Raw genomic sequence first — 18,007 nt, 5'->3', positions numbered from 1 at the left:
AATTTAACGTGGGGAAAAATTTACTTTTCCCTAATCTGATTTTCTTGATTTGTTAAGTTACTTTGCTGACACTCTCTCCAGAAAAAGTTGAACATGAGCCTCAGGTAGATGTCTGTTTTAAGAAATTTCTATCTCAGTAGTGAGTTTGTCAGACTAGGTAACTGAAGACAGTGACACCCATACTTTGTTGCCCCACACTGCCACTGTAAGACCCTATCAGCTGTGCCCAAGATAAAATAAAATTGGTGGATCACTGAATTGTTGTTCTGAGGAGAACACAAGAGTAATCAAACAGCAAATTTATTATGATGGTGAAGAAGTATAAGGTTACTTGTTATATATATGATAGTAATCTCTATTTCTAAGAAACAAAAAAATCAGAGTCAAACACAAGTTCATGAGAAGAAATGCTATGACATTTAAGGGGTGTACTTGGTACTATGACATTTAATGCATTTATTAGTTGCCATATTACTACAGGAGCATACGCGATTCAAATTAATTAAAAAAAATTTATTTTCTGCAGGTCAACAACACCGAAGAAATCACCTTTGAAGCTTTGAAGAAAGCCATTGGTGAGATTTACTGCAAGTCTTTGTTTACATAGCTTCTGTCCAATCAATGCGAGAGGCAAGGATTTGGGTTTTTTGGTGAGGCAGAGAAAGGTAGAGAAGCTTTTGAATGCAAGGCATGTCCAATAAATGAAATACTTGCCAGAAACAAATTTCTGACAGCTTAGCATACTTAAAATATTATGTGGTTTTCCTGTCACAAAACACATTGATTTTGAAACTGCATGTACTTGTTTCCAACCCCTTTCACTGATCTATATTAAGCATTTCTTTGAGAATTATGTTTGCAGATTTCCTTAGGGGTAGTGAAACATACTGAAAAAACAATTGAAAATGAATCTTGCTTTGACCTGTATCTAGATTTTGGCTCTTACAAGTTAAGGCCTGAAAAACACTTCAGAGATTCATGCAGGGGTTTAGGTTGTAGCCGTGTTGGTCTAAGGACATAGGCAGACAAGGTTCCTTGGGTGAATTTGATATCTTTTATTAGACCAACCCAAATGTTGGGTTGTAATAAAAGATATCAAATTCACCCAAGGAACCTTGTCTGTCAGAGATTCATGACTTTTTTCCCTTTGCAAATTCCAATGAAGCAAAAATTTACAGTGTATTTTGAATAGTGGCGGCTATATTAACATCCCTCAGAGGTCTTCTCTTGTAAATCGTGCATCATGGGTTTTAAAGGGATTCTGTTTTAGTCTCCAACATTTACATGTGATAACTTTGTAACTTTATAACTAAAAATGGATTTGTCCAACTGCCTACCCACCATACTAGACCTGGGAACTGTGTGTTCAGCCAAATCATTTCTGTATTATTTCAGTATTAATCAGGGTTCTGCAAGTCAGATGCCCCCGCTTGCACTCTGGAAGGAACTGTGGGGGAGTCATGCTTTTAAAAAAAATATTGTTAGTGAGATTGTAATGTTATCTGCAAACCTTCTTGTTCTCATTGTTATGAATGGAAATAAAGAAGCTCCTCTTGACCTTTTGATCCAAGATAAGTTTCTTGAACTTGTTAAAAATTTGACTGCAGTACATGTAGAGTTGATGAGCTTACTGGCACTCAAAATATTAATCTCTGCCAGTAACATGTTTGCAAGGTGTAAGAGCCCAGGTCCTGTCTTCTAGCACCAGTGCAGTTGCACCATTGGCAACTGTTGCAATTCTGATAGCTGTTTAGGAGATAACAAACACAGAATTGCTCTTTGAATTGATAAAACAAGTTCAAAACACCCAGGTTAGCAAACTCCTCCAATTGGTAATTGTCCTCCAATCTTTTGCAATTCACAGATGTTGAAACCTTGCAACGCTAACTACACCTTGAACTTCTGAGTTCAATTTCACTGTATCTCCATGTAGATAAGCATGGGCTTCTTAATGGCTGATGTTTCAACTGCAAACTGTCCACTAAAAATTGCTACAAGTACAAAATGATGCTTACATTTTGGAAAACTTTTTCATCCAAAGAAGATTCTCTGCCTGTTCAGAGGACTGTAAACCTTAGTCCCCTAATCCCAAAGCAGTGGTCAGTATATGTACATCAAGCCTCATTTTTAAGCATGTTGAGTGGGGGGGAGGGAGACAAGTGGTACAAAAACATACTACCTTTTAAACATATTGTATTAAAGTATAAGGGGCCAGCAAGTAGTGATGGATGCTTATCAATTACATAAGTAGAAGGTTACATACGTTGGTCACTGAAACACAGAAGACCATGCATCACTCAAGTGGTGGTGACCTAAAGCTAAAATATATCATGCAACCCATATTCAGTCCAAACTCCTGTTGGCTCAGTGGGGATTGCAAGGTATGGTCCTATGTTCAATTGTGCATGCTGGTGTTTTTTTTCTGGCATGTGTTGTTATTGCAGGGAATTTATATGATGAGGCTAGTACTTGCTCATTTAGGCTGTCTAAATACTGTTCATTTGAGGAGGGATTCTCTGCTTGCATCACCATTTTTAGGTAACAGTAAAGGCCAACCTCTTAATGTTTGTGTCACTTATAAGTGGGCTGTTACATGAATTGGAGCTCTTAATTTTTTTTTAAAGATAATACTGGACTTGAGGAGCAAGAGAAGGAAAAGAGACGCCTTGTAATCGAAAAATTCCAGAAAGCACCTTTTGAAGAAATTGCAGCACAATGTGAAACCAAAGTGAGTTCTTTGAAAAATAATGCAAAAGCATTTGCACAAGGGGTGATGCCGATGGGTGGGAGTGGAGTTTGTGATAGCTTGCATTTGCTAATAGAAAAGCAGTTGTTTCCTTTTTCTCTGTTCCTATTATACAAATGTTACCAGTGTAGAATATCAAATTACTTTGAGTGTAAGTAGGATGAGTCCCCTTTTGAGGAATATAAACTTTTTGTCCTCTACCCTTCTTCTACTTTTATAGTCTTTTGAAAGCTGGCTTTACAGCCATGTTCATTTGACTGTGGAAACACTTGAAAAAGTATCTTTGCATTCATGACCACATAGGCCTAACTGACTGGAAGAATTTTTGCCATTTCATACCTGAAGTCATTCAAAAATTTGGTTCAATTTTGCTACTCCCAGATTCTGCTGTACAAATCGGTGTAACCTGCAGCCTCATGTATGTCTTTTATAATACCCTTCACAAAGCCTAGAGTCCTTAATGCAGCAGGAATACAAAGCTGAAATAGTGGATACTGGCCATATTTACTACCTGGCCATGTGAAATGCACTTACTAAACTGTTCTGGCTTGTTTCTATAAACTGCTTTTCATCTGCAGTAGTTTTTTTTCAGCGTGTCATTAAAATCCTTATATTTTCTCTCTAGGCGAACTTGCTTCATGACAGACTTGCACAGATACTGGAGCTCACCATTCGGTAAGGTTTTATACACAAAACGGTTGGCAGTAATGAAAAACGCAAGTTGTTATTAGGGAATTTTGTGCTAGCTTGAAGTGTTTTATCATGTTCCTAGACACCACAGGTTTAGTAAATAGAAGACAGTTGACTTTACTTAAAGGTTCTAGGAAAACATTTGATTATATTGCTTTTTGCAATTTCTTTAGTTAGAGAAAAATATCCATTGCCAAAATCAGCCTATAATCACATCAAATGCTGCTTATTTTTAAAAGTGCAATGTTGTAATCAAAGCAGATAATTTAAGGGGAAAATTTGATTTTTCTTTTAAATTGTTCTTAAGTGTCCAGTGAGGCCTCAATTGAGCCTATCAATCTGAGCAACTTTCTCTGAAGTTTATTCACATAACTGAGGGCGCAGCTGGTCTCTCTGCTTAGGTTTCAAAAATATTTCAGATGTGGAAGCATATTTGAGCAACATGGCACTAGAAATTCGTGTGGGTGTATCATATGCATTAGTCAGATTTGCAAAAATAATCTTGCTGCTACAAGGAAGGAAATATTACCTTCCCTTACTGCTGCTTCTCTAAGAATTAGTTAGCAATCTGTCCTTGTTTATTGTAACATGTCATGTACATCTGTTGTTCTACATAGATAATACTATTTATTAATAATAACAAACCATATTTCCATAGCTACATTGACATCAATGAAGCTGATGATTCAGACAGATATAAACAAAAATGAGCCCTTATAATTTGGCGTTATTAGGAATTCAAGAAAAAGATAGAATAGAGACAAGGGGGAAGAGGAAATTACTTTCAAGTTTCCTGGCAGGTGATATATGGACCTCAAATAACAGCAGATTGTATATGCATGTCATTTTGAGAAGTTAAGTCATACGTTTGGTTTATCATTCTTCTTTTACAGTCCTCCACCTAGCCCTTCGGGAACGTTGACTGTTACCGCTGGACATGCTCATTACCAATCCGTTCCAGTCTATGAGATGAAGTTTCCAGATCTTTGTGTGTATTAAGTGTCTTCTGAAGTCTGCTGGACATTATTTAGAGTAGAGTACAATAGAAAGACCAAGAAGAGTTGTCAAGTTTTTGTTGTTCGTTTTGTCAAATGAACATAGTTTTTAGAAGAAACAGTGGACCTAAAACAAATAGGGATGGTTTTTAGCCAGCCTTCAAAATTATTCTGCACTGTTTATTCTTCAATAAAATTTAAAACTAGGCTAATTATGTTCACCTTATCACTTTTTCTTTTATAAATTATTCATATTTCAGCAGGTTTAAAAGAGAGAACTTTTTTGCCAAAGGCTCAAACAAAATTTTACAAAAGTTCCTAAAAGTAGGTGCTGTATTTGCAATTCGTGGTTGCAGCCCTTGCCACTCCCCTCCTCCCCCAGCTCACCCACACAAACCCACACCTCTGGTTTACCCTGGGTAGATGCTTTAGGCTCACTTAATCAATGGAGCAGTAACTTTGCTTCCTTATGAAAATGTTTTGTAGAACAGGGGTCGGCAACGTTTTTGGCCAGAGTACCAAAATCACCCCAAGCTTTACCCATGCTTCGACTTAGCGTGCCAGAGATGGGGAAGCCACAAGGGGCCTGATCCTCATTGCTGGCAGGGGCTGCACATATGCATCCGGGTGGACAGCGGGGTGCTCTAGCCCCTTCTCCGCCACGTGCTGCAAGCTGTGCTTGCACCTGCTACCTCCACGGAGCTGGTGCCTGGGCTCCACAGCCCAGCCCAGCACAGCTGTCTGCAGCCTCCCTGCTGCCTGGCACAGCTGGCTTGGGTTCTGGGCATCTGTAGCAGGCAGCCAGGAGGCTACAAACAGCTGTGCCAGGCTCTGCAGCCCTGGCACCAGCTCCATGGCAGCTGCGCGTGCGCCTCCAGGCAGACAGTGGGGAAGAAGCCAGGATTGCACTGCCCAAGCCCCTTCCCCTCCATGCGCTGCAAGCTGCACATGCACCCGCTGCTGCCACAGAGCCAGTGCTGGGGCTCTGTAGCCCAGCACTGCTGTTTGCACCCTCCCAGCTGCCTTCCACAGCCAACCTGGGCTCCAGGCATCTATAGCAGGTGGGTGGAAGACTGCAAACAGCTGTGCCAGGCTCCACAGCGCTGGCATCAGCTCCATTGCAGCGGCAGCTACACACATGCCTCTGAGCAGATGGTGGGAGAGAAGCCAGGTTTGTGATGCCCAAGGCTCCTTCCCGCCATGCACCCAGAGGTGCATGCACAGCTGCCTCAGCCACATGCAGCTGTTCATAGCCTTCCAGCTGCAGCTGACCCAGGCTCTGGACGGCAGCTGGCAGAAGCTGCCCAGAGTCTGGGTTGGCTGTGGCATGCTGAAGAAAATGACCTCGCGTGCCATGCTCTGGCATACGTGCCAGGCCAATCCCTGTTGTAGAAGCTACTTGCTACTATGGAATATATTAAAGAAACGACCCATCATCTGTTCAATTGCAGTAAAAATGAGCAACTGAACACTTGTTAAAAGTTTGTGATAAATGATTAATATACTGGATTTCTAAAAAGCTCATTATATGTGCTGTTTTTTGCTGAAAACTACAATGTTCTGCTTAAGAGATGGAAAGTCTTCTCTTGGCGCATTGAAATGTGCAATATTTTTTGATGTTTAAGGGTGTATAGTTTACAAGACTATGCTTTTGAAAAGGCAGTAGTGTTTTGCTGTGTCTGTTTTAGATAAACAAGAGATATATATTTAGTATAGCAATAAACTGAGGGCATTTTAAAACATAAATACAGAATTAGAGATTATATTATATGAAATGTTTCTGTAGTTTGGTAATATAGGTTTTTAATGATATTTTGCAAATTGAAAGAAAACTGTGGATGAAACATTTGAAAGTTTAGAATTTATTAGATGTGTTTTCAAGCAAAAGCATTTTACAGATGCGCTGTTTGCATATATTTTTCTTGTGACTGACAAGTCTTCCTGTAGATATGGAAAATAGATGTGCAAATGTTCATAGGTTTATGTATCTGAACGTAAATTTCAAATACAAACAGAAAATAAAATAAAATCATCCTATAGTGAGTTGTACAGGATTTGATGGTGATTGGCAGTGTCAGTGGGTCCCGTTGAGAAATTTTAACCCATTGAGAAATTTTGAGTAGCCCAATGCCGTGTGCAGGTAGGCTTCAAAGTCCAGCATAGCTGGATTTTCTGGAAGCAGCAGACACTCTGAACATATGTTCTCGATACTTCAGTTATGGCTTTCAATTTTTAAGAAGTTTGAACAAGTTTAGACTGAGATGAATAGTGCATTAGCATCAACTTTGTTTTAGCATAGAGAAGCAAGCCAATCTGTTCATTGTCCTTGGCATTTCTAGCTTTTGCACATGTTTGCGCTCCTGCTATGTAATGTAGGACTTCTGCATTTTTTAAACTGAAGTACAAAGTTCTTTTAAAGATCTTTAAAGGCATGAAGCAACATATATTTTTAGAGATTTCAGCTACTTAAACCTATGAGATGACACTTTCAGAAATCATTCGCAAAACTCAAAAAGGTAATTGAGACCTTCTTTTCAGTTTGACAGTGCAATCACAGCTGTTAGTGGATGACGAAACAGCCCCTTACCTACAGCATTCCGTTGTGATTGTTACTGCTGCAACGTATCAGCCTGATCTGACCAGAGTCATCACATTAATAGAACTCGTTGTCACCCTAGTTTTTTAGTTGTCACTTTTTGTTTTTTTAAGGTAAGCCATGCTAGTTTTTTGACGTATATAAAGAGTGTAATTTTTTAAGTAATGAATCAAACCGGGGGACACAATGTAAGACACCGTCCACTGATGTCATTTTATAAAGTAACACTGTGTGCTTTTGTACAAAAAAAAAAGAAATAGAATTAAGGAGTTTAAAGAATAAGAAACAAAGAATGTACTTTCATTTGCACTGTTGCAGTAAGCAGACTCTGCTGTAAATACAGACTTTCTTCTGGTTAACTGAATTTTGTTGCATGTATACTGCATGTGAACAGTTCTATTCAGCATTTCACTTACAATTCATTGGAAGTCTGTTTATGAAGTAATTTTCATTTATTAACATGGTAGGCTTCCACGTGTTATAAACTCAGACAAGCCATGCCTAGGATGTGCGGGTAGGAAGAAATAAAAGGTCTATAATCTTCAGAGGATTGGCATGGCATTTGATTTCCTCCTAGCTGGAAATGTAGAGTCTGCAAGTTCCTCCTAGCTGGAAATGTAGAGTCTGGAGATTGATTCTGGCCATTTTGGACAAAGAATTTGAGATATATGGGGGTCCATTGTGTAATATGTTGTACCCGACAGTTTATCGTAGTAAATTGTAGGTAATAAAACCAAATATATTTAAAACTGTTCTAATGTATACAGTTGCTTTGCATCAGTTATTTCTTTCTGTTCCTGAAAAGTCGAACAGCTTAGAATCCAAAATGTGCACAATGGGCCTATAGTATCTGTGATGGTTTCAATACTGTTTGGTTGTTTATGGTACCCAGTTGATGTTTGTATGTGTTGCAGCTTTTGCTTTAAACTCTTTTAAATGTACTGTCACTTTGAGTAATTTTGAATTTTGGTAGCAATTCATTTAAAGTAAATGAAATCTGTGTTGCTTTTGGAAGCAACAATTAGCCTGTTGTCCAAAGTCAGAGTAGGGCAGCTTTTTCTGTTTTATTGATGTTCCTCTATTTTCTGTACTGTCTGTAATGAACCCGTTTCATGAAATGTAACAATACACTGTGCAATCAACATTTAAGCAATAAATAAACCAAAAAGTTAAAATAACCGAGTTGGTTACAAATTAATATCTCTAGTGAATGTACAGTGTTCAAAGTGAAAACACCAGTATTGTCCTTTATTAGGTATGTTCCTCTTTTCATAAGAAGCAAAATAAAATTTCACTTCATCCAAAAACAATTCCTTTTTAAACCTAAAGCATTTCACTGCATTATAATGTTGTGACTGTTGGAAAAGCCAAACAAATATGGCAAAGCAGCAAGATTTAATTAATTCCAAACAGTTTATTAACACTACAAGAAGAAAGCGATGCTGAGATGGTCCTCTGTCATGGTTTAAGGCATCCAAATGATAACTTTTCATTATAGTCTCTTTTATTTTTTTTAAGAATAAAGTTTTAGCCTAGGCCCAGAGCACCACACACACACGGATCTGTTAGCACTGCAGTTATCAGTATGACGTGATAATTGTGTAAAGGCACTGTTTGATTCCTGTCCAAACAGCTATTCTAGCTGGACTACTAAGGAGCTATTTCAGCATCACACTGCTTCTAGCACTCCACCTACCTAGCATTCTTAAAATGTTTTATTTTTCCTTTTAAGGCCCCTGACATGTTATATTTACTGTGCACTTAGATGGTTAATTGCACAATAAATGTTAACATGCTACACCTGCAAAGTAATTATTGCAGATAAAAATAGCCAACTAGATACAAAAATGTTGAACAGTTTTGAAGCTAGCTTCTATCAAGCTTTTTAATTTGAATGTCTTGTCACCCACAATGTCATAGGTTTTGCTGGGTCCTCCAGCATCCTACTGTGCGTGCTCACTCTCCCACTTTACCAGCCACCTATTTGCCAATGCTGACAACCAGCTTGTCAGTGTTGGCATGACAGGGGTTGGCATTAGGACTGAGACAGCATGGCTCCAGATGCTGAAAAATTATAGAATCATAGAATTGAAGGGCTGGACGGGGCCTCAAAAGATCGAGTCCAAACCCCCTGCTTTGGGCAGGAATACTGCTGAAATCAAATGATCCCAGCAAGGTGCCTATCCAGTCTCCTCTTGAAGACTTCCAAGGTTGGGGACTGCACCACCACCTTGGGAAGTCTATTCCAGGTCCTGGTCACCCTTACCGTAAAGATGTTTTTCCTTGCATCCAACCTGAAACCATCCTCTAACACTTTATAGTCATTGCTCCTTGTCCTCCCCTGGGGCACCCTAGTGAACAGTTTTTCTCCCAGCTCCCAATATTCACCCCTTACATACTTACAGATAGGCTGCAAGGGGTGAAGGTTTCAAGTTCTCCTGGTGAGAGGAGTCAAGGGGCTCCCCCCTGCAGGAACCTTAACAAACCCTAAGCCTACAGGCACTGTAGGGCAAAGCACTTTAAAATGTCAGGTTGCAGGGAGTCAGGCTGAATGCAATTTTTAAGATGTACCAGAGCAAGGGATGCCTAAAAACCGTACATGTAGCTGGGCTATTCCAAGGCCAGCTGACAATCAGCTTGGTTCCCAACAGCCTAGGGTCTTAAACCAGAAAGCCCTGCATTGGGAGCCTGCTGGGGGTTGGGAACAGCCCTGGGTCCTGGGCAGAGCCACACGCTACCTGATGTATAGGACTGGCCTGGGAGCAGGTCTGCAGTGGCGTGATTGAGATAGAGGAATCTTATGCTCCATTCCAAATATCGCATCTCTTGCCATTAATGTATGGCATGATAAGAGGCTGATGCTTGACAGGGGGCATAAAATTCCTCTGATCCAAATCCTGCCATAGGTTTAACATCTGCCAGGGGCCTAAGAGTGCTTCCTGATAGCTAACGACTATGAGTATCTTAAGCACCTTCCTTTCCTTCTGACAACCTAGGTTTTGTTTTAACGATTCCAAAATCCTCTATCTTAAATTAATGGCTATTTAGTATCGTGAAGGCTTTGTCGCTTCAGATGGCTGAAATCTTTAGCCTTGAGGCTTTAGCACATGAAAACCATGAAGCAATACAGGGCATAAAGCCATGCTTAGAGGATGTCTAGGTAGTACTTGAGGTGTTTGACCCAAATTACAGGTTTCTTTCCCTCTACAATATCAGTTTGAACAATGAGTGACATTCTGAGCCATATCAAGCTCAGCTGACTGACAAGACAGTGTGGTTATCACGATGCTGAGCAAGTACAGAACAGCCAGCAGCCAAAGCAAACCCGGCTGTGCAAAAGCAACTTCACTGTTGGGAATGGGATTATAATCTAGATACTATCCAAGAGAATGCAGCCATGGCTCCCTTGCAGTACTACTAGCATAGAGCTGTCCCGTGTTTTGGGAGCACTGCACTTCAGGAAAAAAATCCAGGCCTACCCAGTTGTGTGAACCAAAGTAACCGGTATTCTTGAAATAGTGTTAGTGTGATGTAGCTGTGATGGTCCAGGACTTATATGATGCATTTGAAAATGTATCTAACTTTATCACAATAATACAGTTGGTCTAGTAAAAAAATACCACCTACAGAAGTCCTTGCCCCTTGCAATATCCTTAAAATAATAACTTTGCTTTTATTTAAAGTTTGAGCTTCCCCACGATCTACAGAGGCTGTTAATGGAACTCTGTTAATGATTTTCTGTCTCTTCTCAGGCCTCAAGCAATAGCAACTGCCCAAAAGGTTATGGCAACAAATATCAGACTAATCTAGCAGAGGCAGTAAACGGTTTAGATTCACCATTTAACTGATGCTTAACACCCTGCTGTGCTCACAACCAGCGCGTCTACACGAGACACTACTGCTCAGTGGTTACTGTGCATTTATTTAGTACTTGTATAATCCAATACTAAATAAATGTGCAGTTACTGTGCAGTAGTGACACTACTGTGCAGTTGTCTAGTAATACTGTGCAGTAGTGCATTAGCACTGTTGGTGCTGCGACACAAGTTAGCGTCTTGTATAGACGTGCCCGCAGAGTGTTTATAGCCAACTGTGTCCTTGACCATTTCTAAGTTTAGTGTGGATGGGAGCCTGAGTAAAAATGCTCATCAAAGGTTGGAGTATTGTCTGGACATTACATAAATGACAGCACAATTATGTTGTTTATCTAATATGGTAGATAAGGATCATTTCAATAAAGCATCTATGATGCCAAATAAATCCCATAGAGATTTTACTGGCATATAACTGTACCCCTGAAGGGAACACACTGTTACAATTCAGAGAACCCTTCATCTAATATTAAATCCCAACAGTTACCAGAAAGGACTCTTTGAAACATCAGCTTTAAATGATGGTTTCAGAGCGTCTACATCAATATATATCTGAGGAAAATAGCTGGTGCTCTTATCAGGCAATGGTGTAACCATCATATTTCACTTCATTTAAAGGCCAGTTTTGCCTGTTTCAGCTCCTTAGCGACCTGACCTTTTCTTACTTCTTTATGAGAGACATGCAGCAGCAAATAAATTGCTAACGTTACAGCAGAATGTTGTCACCAGAATTTTAAATAAAATCCAATTCTGAAATTTGGATGAGTGTCAGTTTAGTGCAGTTGCATAATTACTGGGTAGGGCAAGGGGGGCACGAGTCCTGGGTGCTGAATACAATGGGCTGCTGGAAAACTAAGGTGGGGGTGCCAGAACAGATGCAAATGTGTGTCCAGGACCTGTGGGGTGGTAGCAGGGGAGCTTATAGCTGTGTGGAATTGGAGTTAGAGCTAGGGGCAGAGGGCAATGGGTGTTCCCCCGTTCTGCTAAATTAAGGGTATTAGATCTTTGCACAATATTGCACTTGGTCACACTGGGGGAGGGCGGGAGCAGCAAGTGGAAGGCTAGGGGGCACGTCCATGACTGGTGGGATGCTAGATTTCCCAATCTCCCCCTCCCCCCCACCCCCAGCTACTTCCCCCACTGCTGCGCAGCTGGAGCCCTCTTGCTTCCACCCTCTGGGTCTGCTTGTCCAAGGCATGGACCCTTCTGACTTAATACAAATCTTATTGCAAACAAATAATTAGCTTAATCCTGCCATTTTACAGACTCGAATGCTTAAACAGCAACTTCTTTTGTCTAACAAGAAGTGTCCAAGTATTTTGGAATTTTCTTTCAGATTTGACTGGATGCCGGTTCTCAATCCATTTGGCCAACCCTCAGTTCTTCCACCCTTGTATAGTCTTTATGCCATTGAAAGAAGCTGTAAGTTTGGACCTTCCCACCACTTCTAGCCATAGATCTTGTATTTCCAAAGGCTCCCCTGTGCTGCCCAGGGCTGGGAACCCCCATCAGCTGATCAGGGCTTCTAGCTGGGGGAGTGCAAGGAGCCAAGCTTTTACTACCTCCTAGTGCGGGGAAACCCAGGCTCATGATCCCTAAATGGTGTGCTTGGGGTCTGATGTGCCATCCCATGTGGCATGGCAGGAACCAAAATGAAGCCAAACAATTTTACGACCTGGAATAAAACAAATGACCCTTTTGTTACCAGAACTTCTGATCTATTTGTTGGGCTGCATACTTCCTTAAGCATCTGATGAAGTGAGCTGTGGTTATGCATCTCTGATTCAGTTAGTCTATCAGGTGCACATCTAGCTTGTTTCCTACTTTCCTAAGGTTCAATACAGAGCAATTTTTTTTACAGCTAAGTTGGAGCCTTTAAAATTGGACTGTGAAAAGGGAAATCTGGAAACAACTCTGAAATGATTGGAATCACTAAAATAAAAAGATGCAGCAGAAGTCAGTAGCAAACAGTTTTTATTTTAAGAAATGTTAATGGAAACAATTTGTTTTCAGAGAAGCCCAAAATGGGAGACACTTGAAAATATTTTGACTTTGCTTATTATGTGAAAATAGTCTGAAAATGGTTTTATCTTTCTTGCCTTCCATTTCAAACTTCCTATTACAAAAGTAGTAGTAAAAGTATTGCTAGAAGCTGCATAGAGCAATTTAGAAGAGTGCACCATGTTTGAGCACCATCAGAAACCTACACACTCTACAAGATGTACAATGTATAATAAAAGGATAGTTGTGATTTAATTTCAAGCTAAAAAGAACATACTGCATAGCTGCCTTCCCTTCTCTTTTGAGTTTGTGCCCCACTAAGGAGCGCAAAAACCATAGATCACAATTTAGCTGCAATTGGGTACAATTACGTAGGTGTAGTATTTATGAAACTCAAATGGGAAATTCTCTGCTTTTCATCAGATCTGAAGCCATGGACAGACAATTCGTTTGTTAAGCCCTTTTCCCAGCACAAACTGGGAGTACAGGCATTCAGGCAGTTTGTGGTGGAAAAAACCTGGTGCTTCAGCCATGAACTGTTAGTTTTTTAAGCAGCAACTTTGTTCTCTAGCTCTGCATATAACACCAGTCCAGTTTCATGTGAGGCAACAGGGGTCCCGCAGCCCTCCATGATGCTTTCCCCACTCCGAGGAGAGCGGTGCTCCTTGCCCTTGCTGCCATGGTGGGCATGGGGATTACCTGCACAGGTTCTGTTTTCAGCAGCTGCCAGCTACTCATCGACAGACTGCCCCTTTCCTCCACAAGGGAGAGGGCAGGCTCTCAATTACTGCCCAGCCCTGAGGCAGGGGGAATGGAGAAACAGCCTTCTATTACCCCCTGGATGGAGAGCTTACCTCTGTGCAGCTTGTAGCTCCCCAGCAAGGGTGCTGGACTACTTGTATGGCCCCCATCTTACCGTGCTTTGCAGCACTGCGAGGTACCTAGAAATTTGCAGTGCTGTAACTCAGCGGTTCTCAACCTTTTGCACCTTATGTCCCACCTATGTTAGGTCAAAAAGTCCTGGTCCCACCAGTCAATGAGGCGGGGGGGGTCCCCCAGCGGCCTCTCGGAGAGAGGCAGGGGTCACCCATCCAATCAAAGCGTACAAAAGCAAAACCGGAAATCCTGCTGTGGCACTTCCAGTTTCACCGCCATGACCCAAGTCCCACCTAGACGACGTTCACATCCCACCGGCTGAGAAACCCTGCTGTAACTAAGAGCCTGTCCATAGCCAGAGTTTGATGGATGTTTGTGGATCTTTGCAGGCCTTCATAAGCATGGACAAAAACCTAGCTGACTCCTAGCCAAAAGTTTTCACTAGGTTTAAGCCAGCTAATAAATAGGACATGCATCAAAATCTGGGTTACTTGCTAGAATTTGGGTCTAATAATGTAATATACGTTGGATTTAGAATTTTATACATTTTCACATTATAGTCCCAGTAGAGGAAACTCAGGAAGAATTTTTTCTAGGGGGCTTATAATGAAAAGATGTGAAATTCCAACTCTTCAATTATTTTTGTTTTCAGCAAGGATCATCACCCATGATACAGAGTGAGGGGTCTGGCCTTAGACAACTGTCAAAGCCATTAACAAAAATCAACTGGGGCTTTATTCTGCACCAAACTGTACTTGGTACTTTTAGACAGGGTCTGGCCTACTAGAGATGACCCTCAAGGCAGGCTTCTCTCTACTAAGGAGTTCCATACTGTAGTGTGATATACTTGCAACCTAGTCTATCTTTTGATCAGTTGTCTGTACGGAAATGGAAAGGAGAATTTTTCAAAGAAAAAATGGGATACACAATATTTGACTCTCGAGCCCTTTATACCATTCTACAACCAGGTGATCAAGCTTGGCTATCTCCCATGCAGTGGTGCAAAGTAATCCTTTCCAAATGAAAAGCGTGCACCTCTCTTTACTCTTCTTAAAACACTCCTTAGACCTGCCTCCTCACTGCTCTCCTCAGAGCTGGATGCTCTAGTGCCTATTCCTGAGCCACTTGAAGGCCTTTCATGTGTTCCACTCCAACACAGAGCTTTCTCCTCTTGGCAGTCTTGCTGGCTCAGGATCTTCAAGCTGTCATTGAAAACAGCAGCAGCCATGCACTCGGCAGCTGTCTGATCACAGGAACACAGTAGTTTCTCACACGTGCTCCAGCCGATGCCTTAAAAAGACAAAAAATGTAAGATGTTAAAAGTTTGAAATTTGGACACTAATTATCGTGCTTAGTTTTGAAATGATGTCACCTATGCCACAAGGCTGAGTAACATTTACAAGAAAAGCCTTCAATCTCGGGTGTCAAAGAGATGCTACAAAATCCATATCTTGACACCAAAATGTAAACAGGTTTTTGGAGAGGCTGAGAGGCTGCAGCTCCCATAGATCACCGTGGGATCAAAAATTAACCTACTTATGTTCATGGTATTCCACTACTGGTAGACACACCTCTTTCAGTCTACTCTTGAGCCGCATTGTTGCTTTATGTAAAACAGGCCTTGGCTTCACCAGGAACAATAAGCAAGTTTTGGTCAGGTTTAGTAGCTTGTGTTTGTTAAGAACATTCTTAATGTGATCACTTTTTTCCTTCTTAAGATGGACTCCAATGGCATGTAGACTCCCGCTAGCATAACAACATCTTTTCGATCTAAGCTCTGTGAGGCTATTCTTGTTATAATTCTACACTGATCTCAATTTGGCTCAGAAGGAATGTCATAAGTTTCATTATCTAACCCCACACTTACACTTTGTTTTATGATCGAAACACACAACTTCAGATCTCAAAATTCTCTCCGGATGGCATCCGAGTTTTCTAACTCGTTCCATACAGCAGTGATGAGAGAAACAGCACCTGAAATAGAGAAGCCCACATCTAGCTCTTTCAAAATATGTAAGCAGCACTTGTGTGGCTGGAGTTAACTGCCTAAGTTGTATTTCTGAGCCACCTGCATGGATTTTATATCCTACTTCACCCTTAGATGGTGAGTAACTCTTGACGTCACAGAATGGAGGAGGAGTGCAAGCCAGAGCAAGTGTAGCTCGGTGAGAGGCATTGGCCTGGAAGGACGGGTGGGCCCTGGGTTCTGTCTCCTGTCCCCAGTGGGACAGAAGTGTCCTTGTTGCTGTTGAATACAGAGTGCCCCCCGGATTATCCAGGAGAGAGAATCCAGGAGCCCTTGTCTTTCCTGACTACTGAATAAATCACTGGACCCTTCCCCTCCTGGCTCCCCAAATGAACCAGCTTCTACAGGAGGGGTGGGGGTGATTCTTGGCAGTGCCTGATCCATGGCCAGGTAGAGCAGTTTGCTGGGAAGTGGGACATGAAGGTTATCCTTACTTACATCTGGGGGATGCTTTCTCACTACCTGGGCAAGTGCCCTAACCACTAGACTAATGGGCTAAAATTGCAGGAAGCCCTTCTTCCTCCTCTGGTGTCAAGGTTCTGCAGCTAAGTTTCCAGGGACTTGCATGGAGTTAATGTGCCTTCCCAGGGCAGTAGCTATAGTGGATCCCTTCTGAGTGTGCTCAGAGGAATAAGGCAAGTTGCACATGGAGGAGTGGGAGCTAAATTAAGTGGCCCAAACAGCATCTGCGTGCTCCTCACCCATATAAAGGTGACTTTGACTTGACCCAAATGTTCAATTTTCTCTAATGCACTGTATCTTCCTTCATTGCAGCCTGCTTCCTTCTATTTTGTTTTTTTTATCTTTTTGGTGCATTGATCCTGTTTTGGTCTTTAATGGATAGGCTTTTATTTTTAAACATGTTATTTAGATAGAAAAAAAGCTATCTCGGCTTCCTCTGACATCATTGTTCCTGCCTAATGCCTCTTGGTCCCCTGGCTTTTCTGTCTTAAATTAGTTGCAAGCCCCTAGAAGGATACCCCAATCTCTTTATGACTATAAGTATATAAATAATTCTCCTGAAAACTGAATGCATAATTAGTACAGCTAAGAATGTAACTGGAAACTGCCAGCATCATAATGGTTAAATCCTTCAGCTACTTCCCTGCTGAGCATGAGCCCACCCAGAGAAACAAGCTCTGCCTACATCATGTGCACCCAATCCGTCAGTTAGGCAGCATATGCAGCGTACAGGGATCCTAAGTTCGTGCCCCATGACAGAGACTGGGTTAAGCACTAGTGGGCACACTCAGGATTTTTCTATGCTGTCTGCACTGCAAAACTGCTAGAGTTGGGTATTCTGGAGCAGGAGTGAGTGGGAAAGGTTTGTTTCTTGACAGTCAGGATTGCCAACCCAAGAATTTTTTGTGGGGAGTTGTTTTTGGGGGAGGGGGGGTTTGCCAACAAACTGCAAACTTTTTACTGACCATCAAACTTTTTTACTGAACAACACATTTCTTTACTGACATTTCTTTTTCACTATGCAAGAGAAACCCTTCTGCCAGGCACTAGACAGCAATAACAAGAGCCAGGTTCAAATTTAGGTGTTTAACAGTAGCTTTTAACAGTCTTACTTGACTGCACAATGGCTGTGAACTGTGCTTCCCCCATCTCAGGGGTCCCCTACCTACCCCACACCCTGATATTTCTGACCACAGCTTGCACTGTGCTGCCCCCAAGTCCATCCTTCAACTGACCCCTGTTGGCTCTGCTCCCTGCACCCTGGCACAAACCACCCAACTACCACCTCTCCAAACCCCGCAGTTCCACCCCAGCCACACAGCCCACACATCCCTTTCCCATCAACTCTCTCTGACTGCCCAGGCCACATAGCCCTGCCTACCTGCGAGGTGAGTAGCCATTACAGGAAGGCAGTTACCGAGATGCAGCAGCAGCACGTGGCTTGGGGTGGATGGCAAGGGGGCTACAGAGGCTCCTGTGGGCCATAAAGGAGACCATTGCCAGAGAGCTCTCTGCAACATGCTAAGCTGTGCTCCCACTGAGACACAAGATGACACTGCTCTGTTCTCCCTGTCCTTCAACACAAATCCTTAGTTTTCTAAGGACAGATCAATTTTTATGGTCTTTATAGACGAGCATGTTTAGCCGTTTTTCTTTGTGGACTCTGAAATTACGGACAGTTGGCAACTCTGTCAACAGTGGTCCCAGGCTTGGTAGAGAGCCAAAATATTTGTGGCCAGAGTT

At 41.8% G+C, this 18,007-nt stretch overlaps 2 protein-coding genes across 4 annotated transcripts in view; one reads left to right on the top strand and one right to left on the bottom strand.

Annotated features, from left to right (window-relative positions):
• Window positions 1–8,205, top strand: part of EFR3A (EFR3 homolog A) — a 145,510-nt gene extending 137,305 nt beyond the window's left edge. For 2 of the 3 annotated variants that reach the window (XM_006258860.4, XM_059723742.1), the window contains 4 exons: window positions 527–575; window positions 2,625–2,728; window positions 3,372–3,421; window positions 4,330–8,205. In XM_006258860.4, the coding sequence (XP_006258922.2) occupies window positions 527–575; window positions 2,625–2,728; window positions 3,372–3,421; window positions 4,330–4,435 (309 nt within the window). In that variant the 3' untranslated portion in view covers window positions 4,436–8,205. The remainder of the gene's footprint in view (window positions 1–526; window positions 576–2,624; window positions 2,729–3,371; window positions 3,422–4,329) is intronic. The other variant, XM_019481773.2, reaches the window with a different exon arrangement.
• A 4,726-nt stretch (window positions 8,206–12,931) lies between these two features.
• The window catches only part of OC90 (otoconin 90), a 52,795-nt gene continuing 47,719 nt past the window's right edge, over window positions 12,932–18,007 (bottom strand). The window contains exons 15-16 of the mRNA XM_059723469.1: window positions 15,644–15,750; window positions 12,932–15,066 (exon numbers count right to left, since the gene is read on the bottom strand). Coding sequence (XP_059579452.1) covers window positions 14,759–15,066; window positions 15,644–15,750 — 415 coding nt within the window. The 3' untranslated portion in view covers window positions 12,932–14,758. The remainder of the gene's footprint in view (window positions 15,067–15,643; window positions 15,751–18,007) is intronic.

This window comes from Alligator mississippiensis, chromosome 3 (assembly GCF_030867095.1).
Source record: "Alligator mississippiensis isolate rAllMis1 chromosome 3, rAllMis1, whole genome shotgun sequence".
NCBI classification, from domain to species: Eukaryota; Metazoa; Chordata; order Crocodylia; family Alligatoridae; genus Alligator; species Alligator mississippiensis.
Note: the sequence above shows the minus strand (reverse complement) of the source record. Positions and strands in the feature narration are given on the sequence as shown.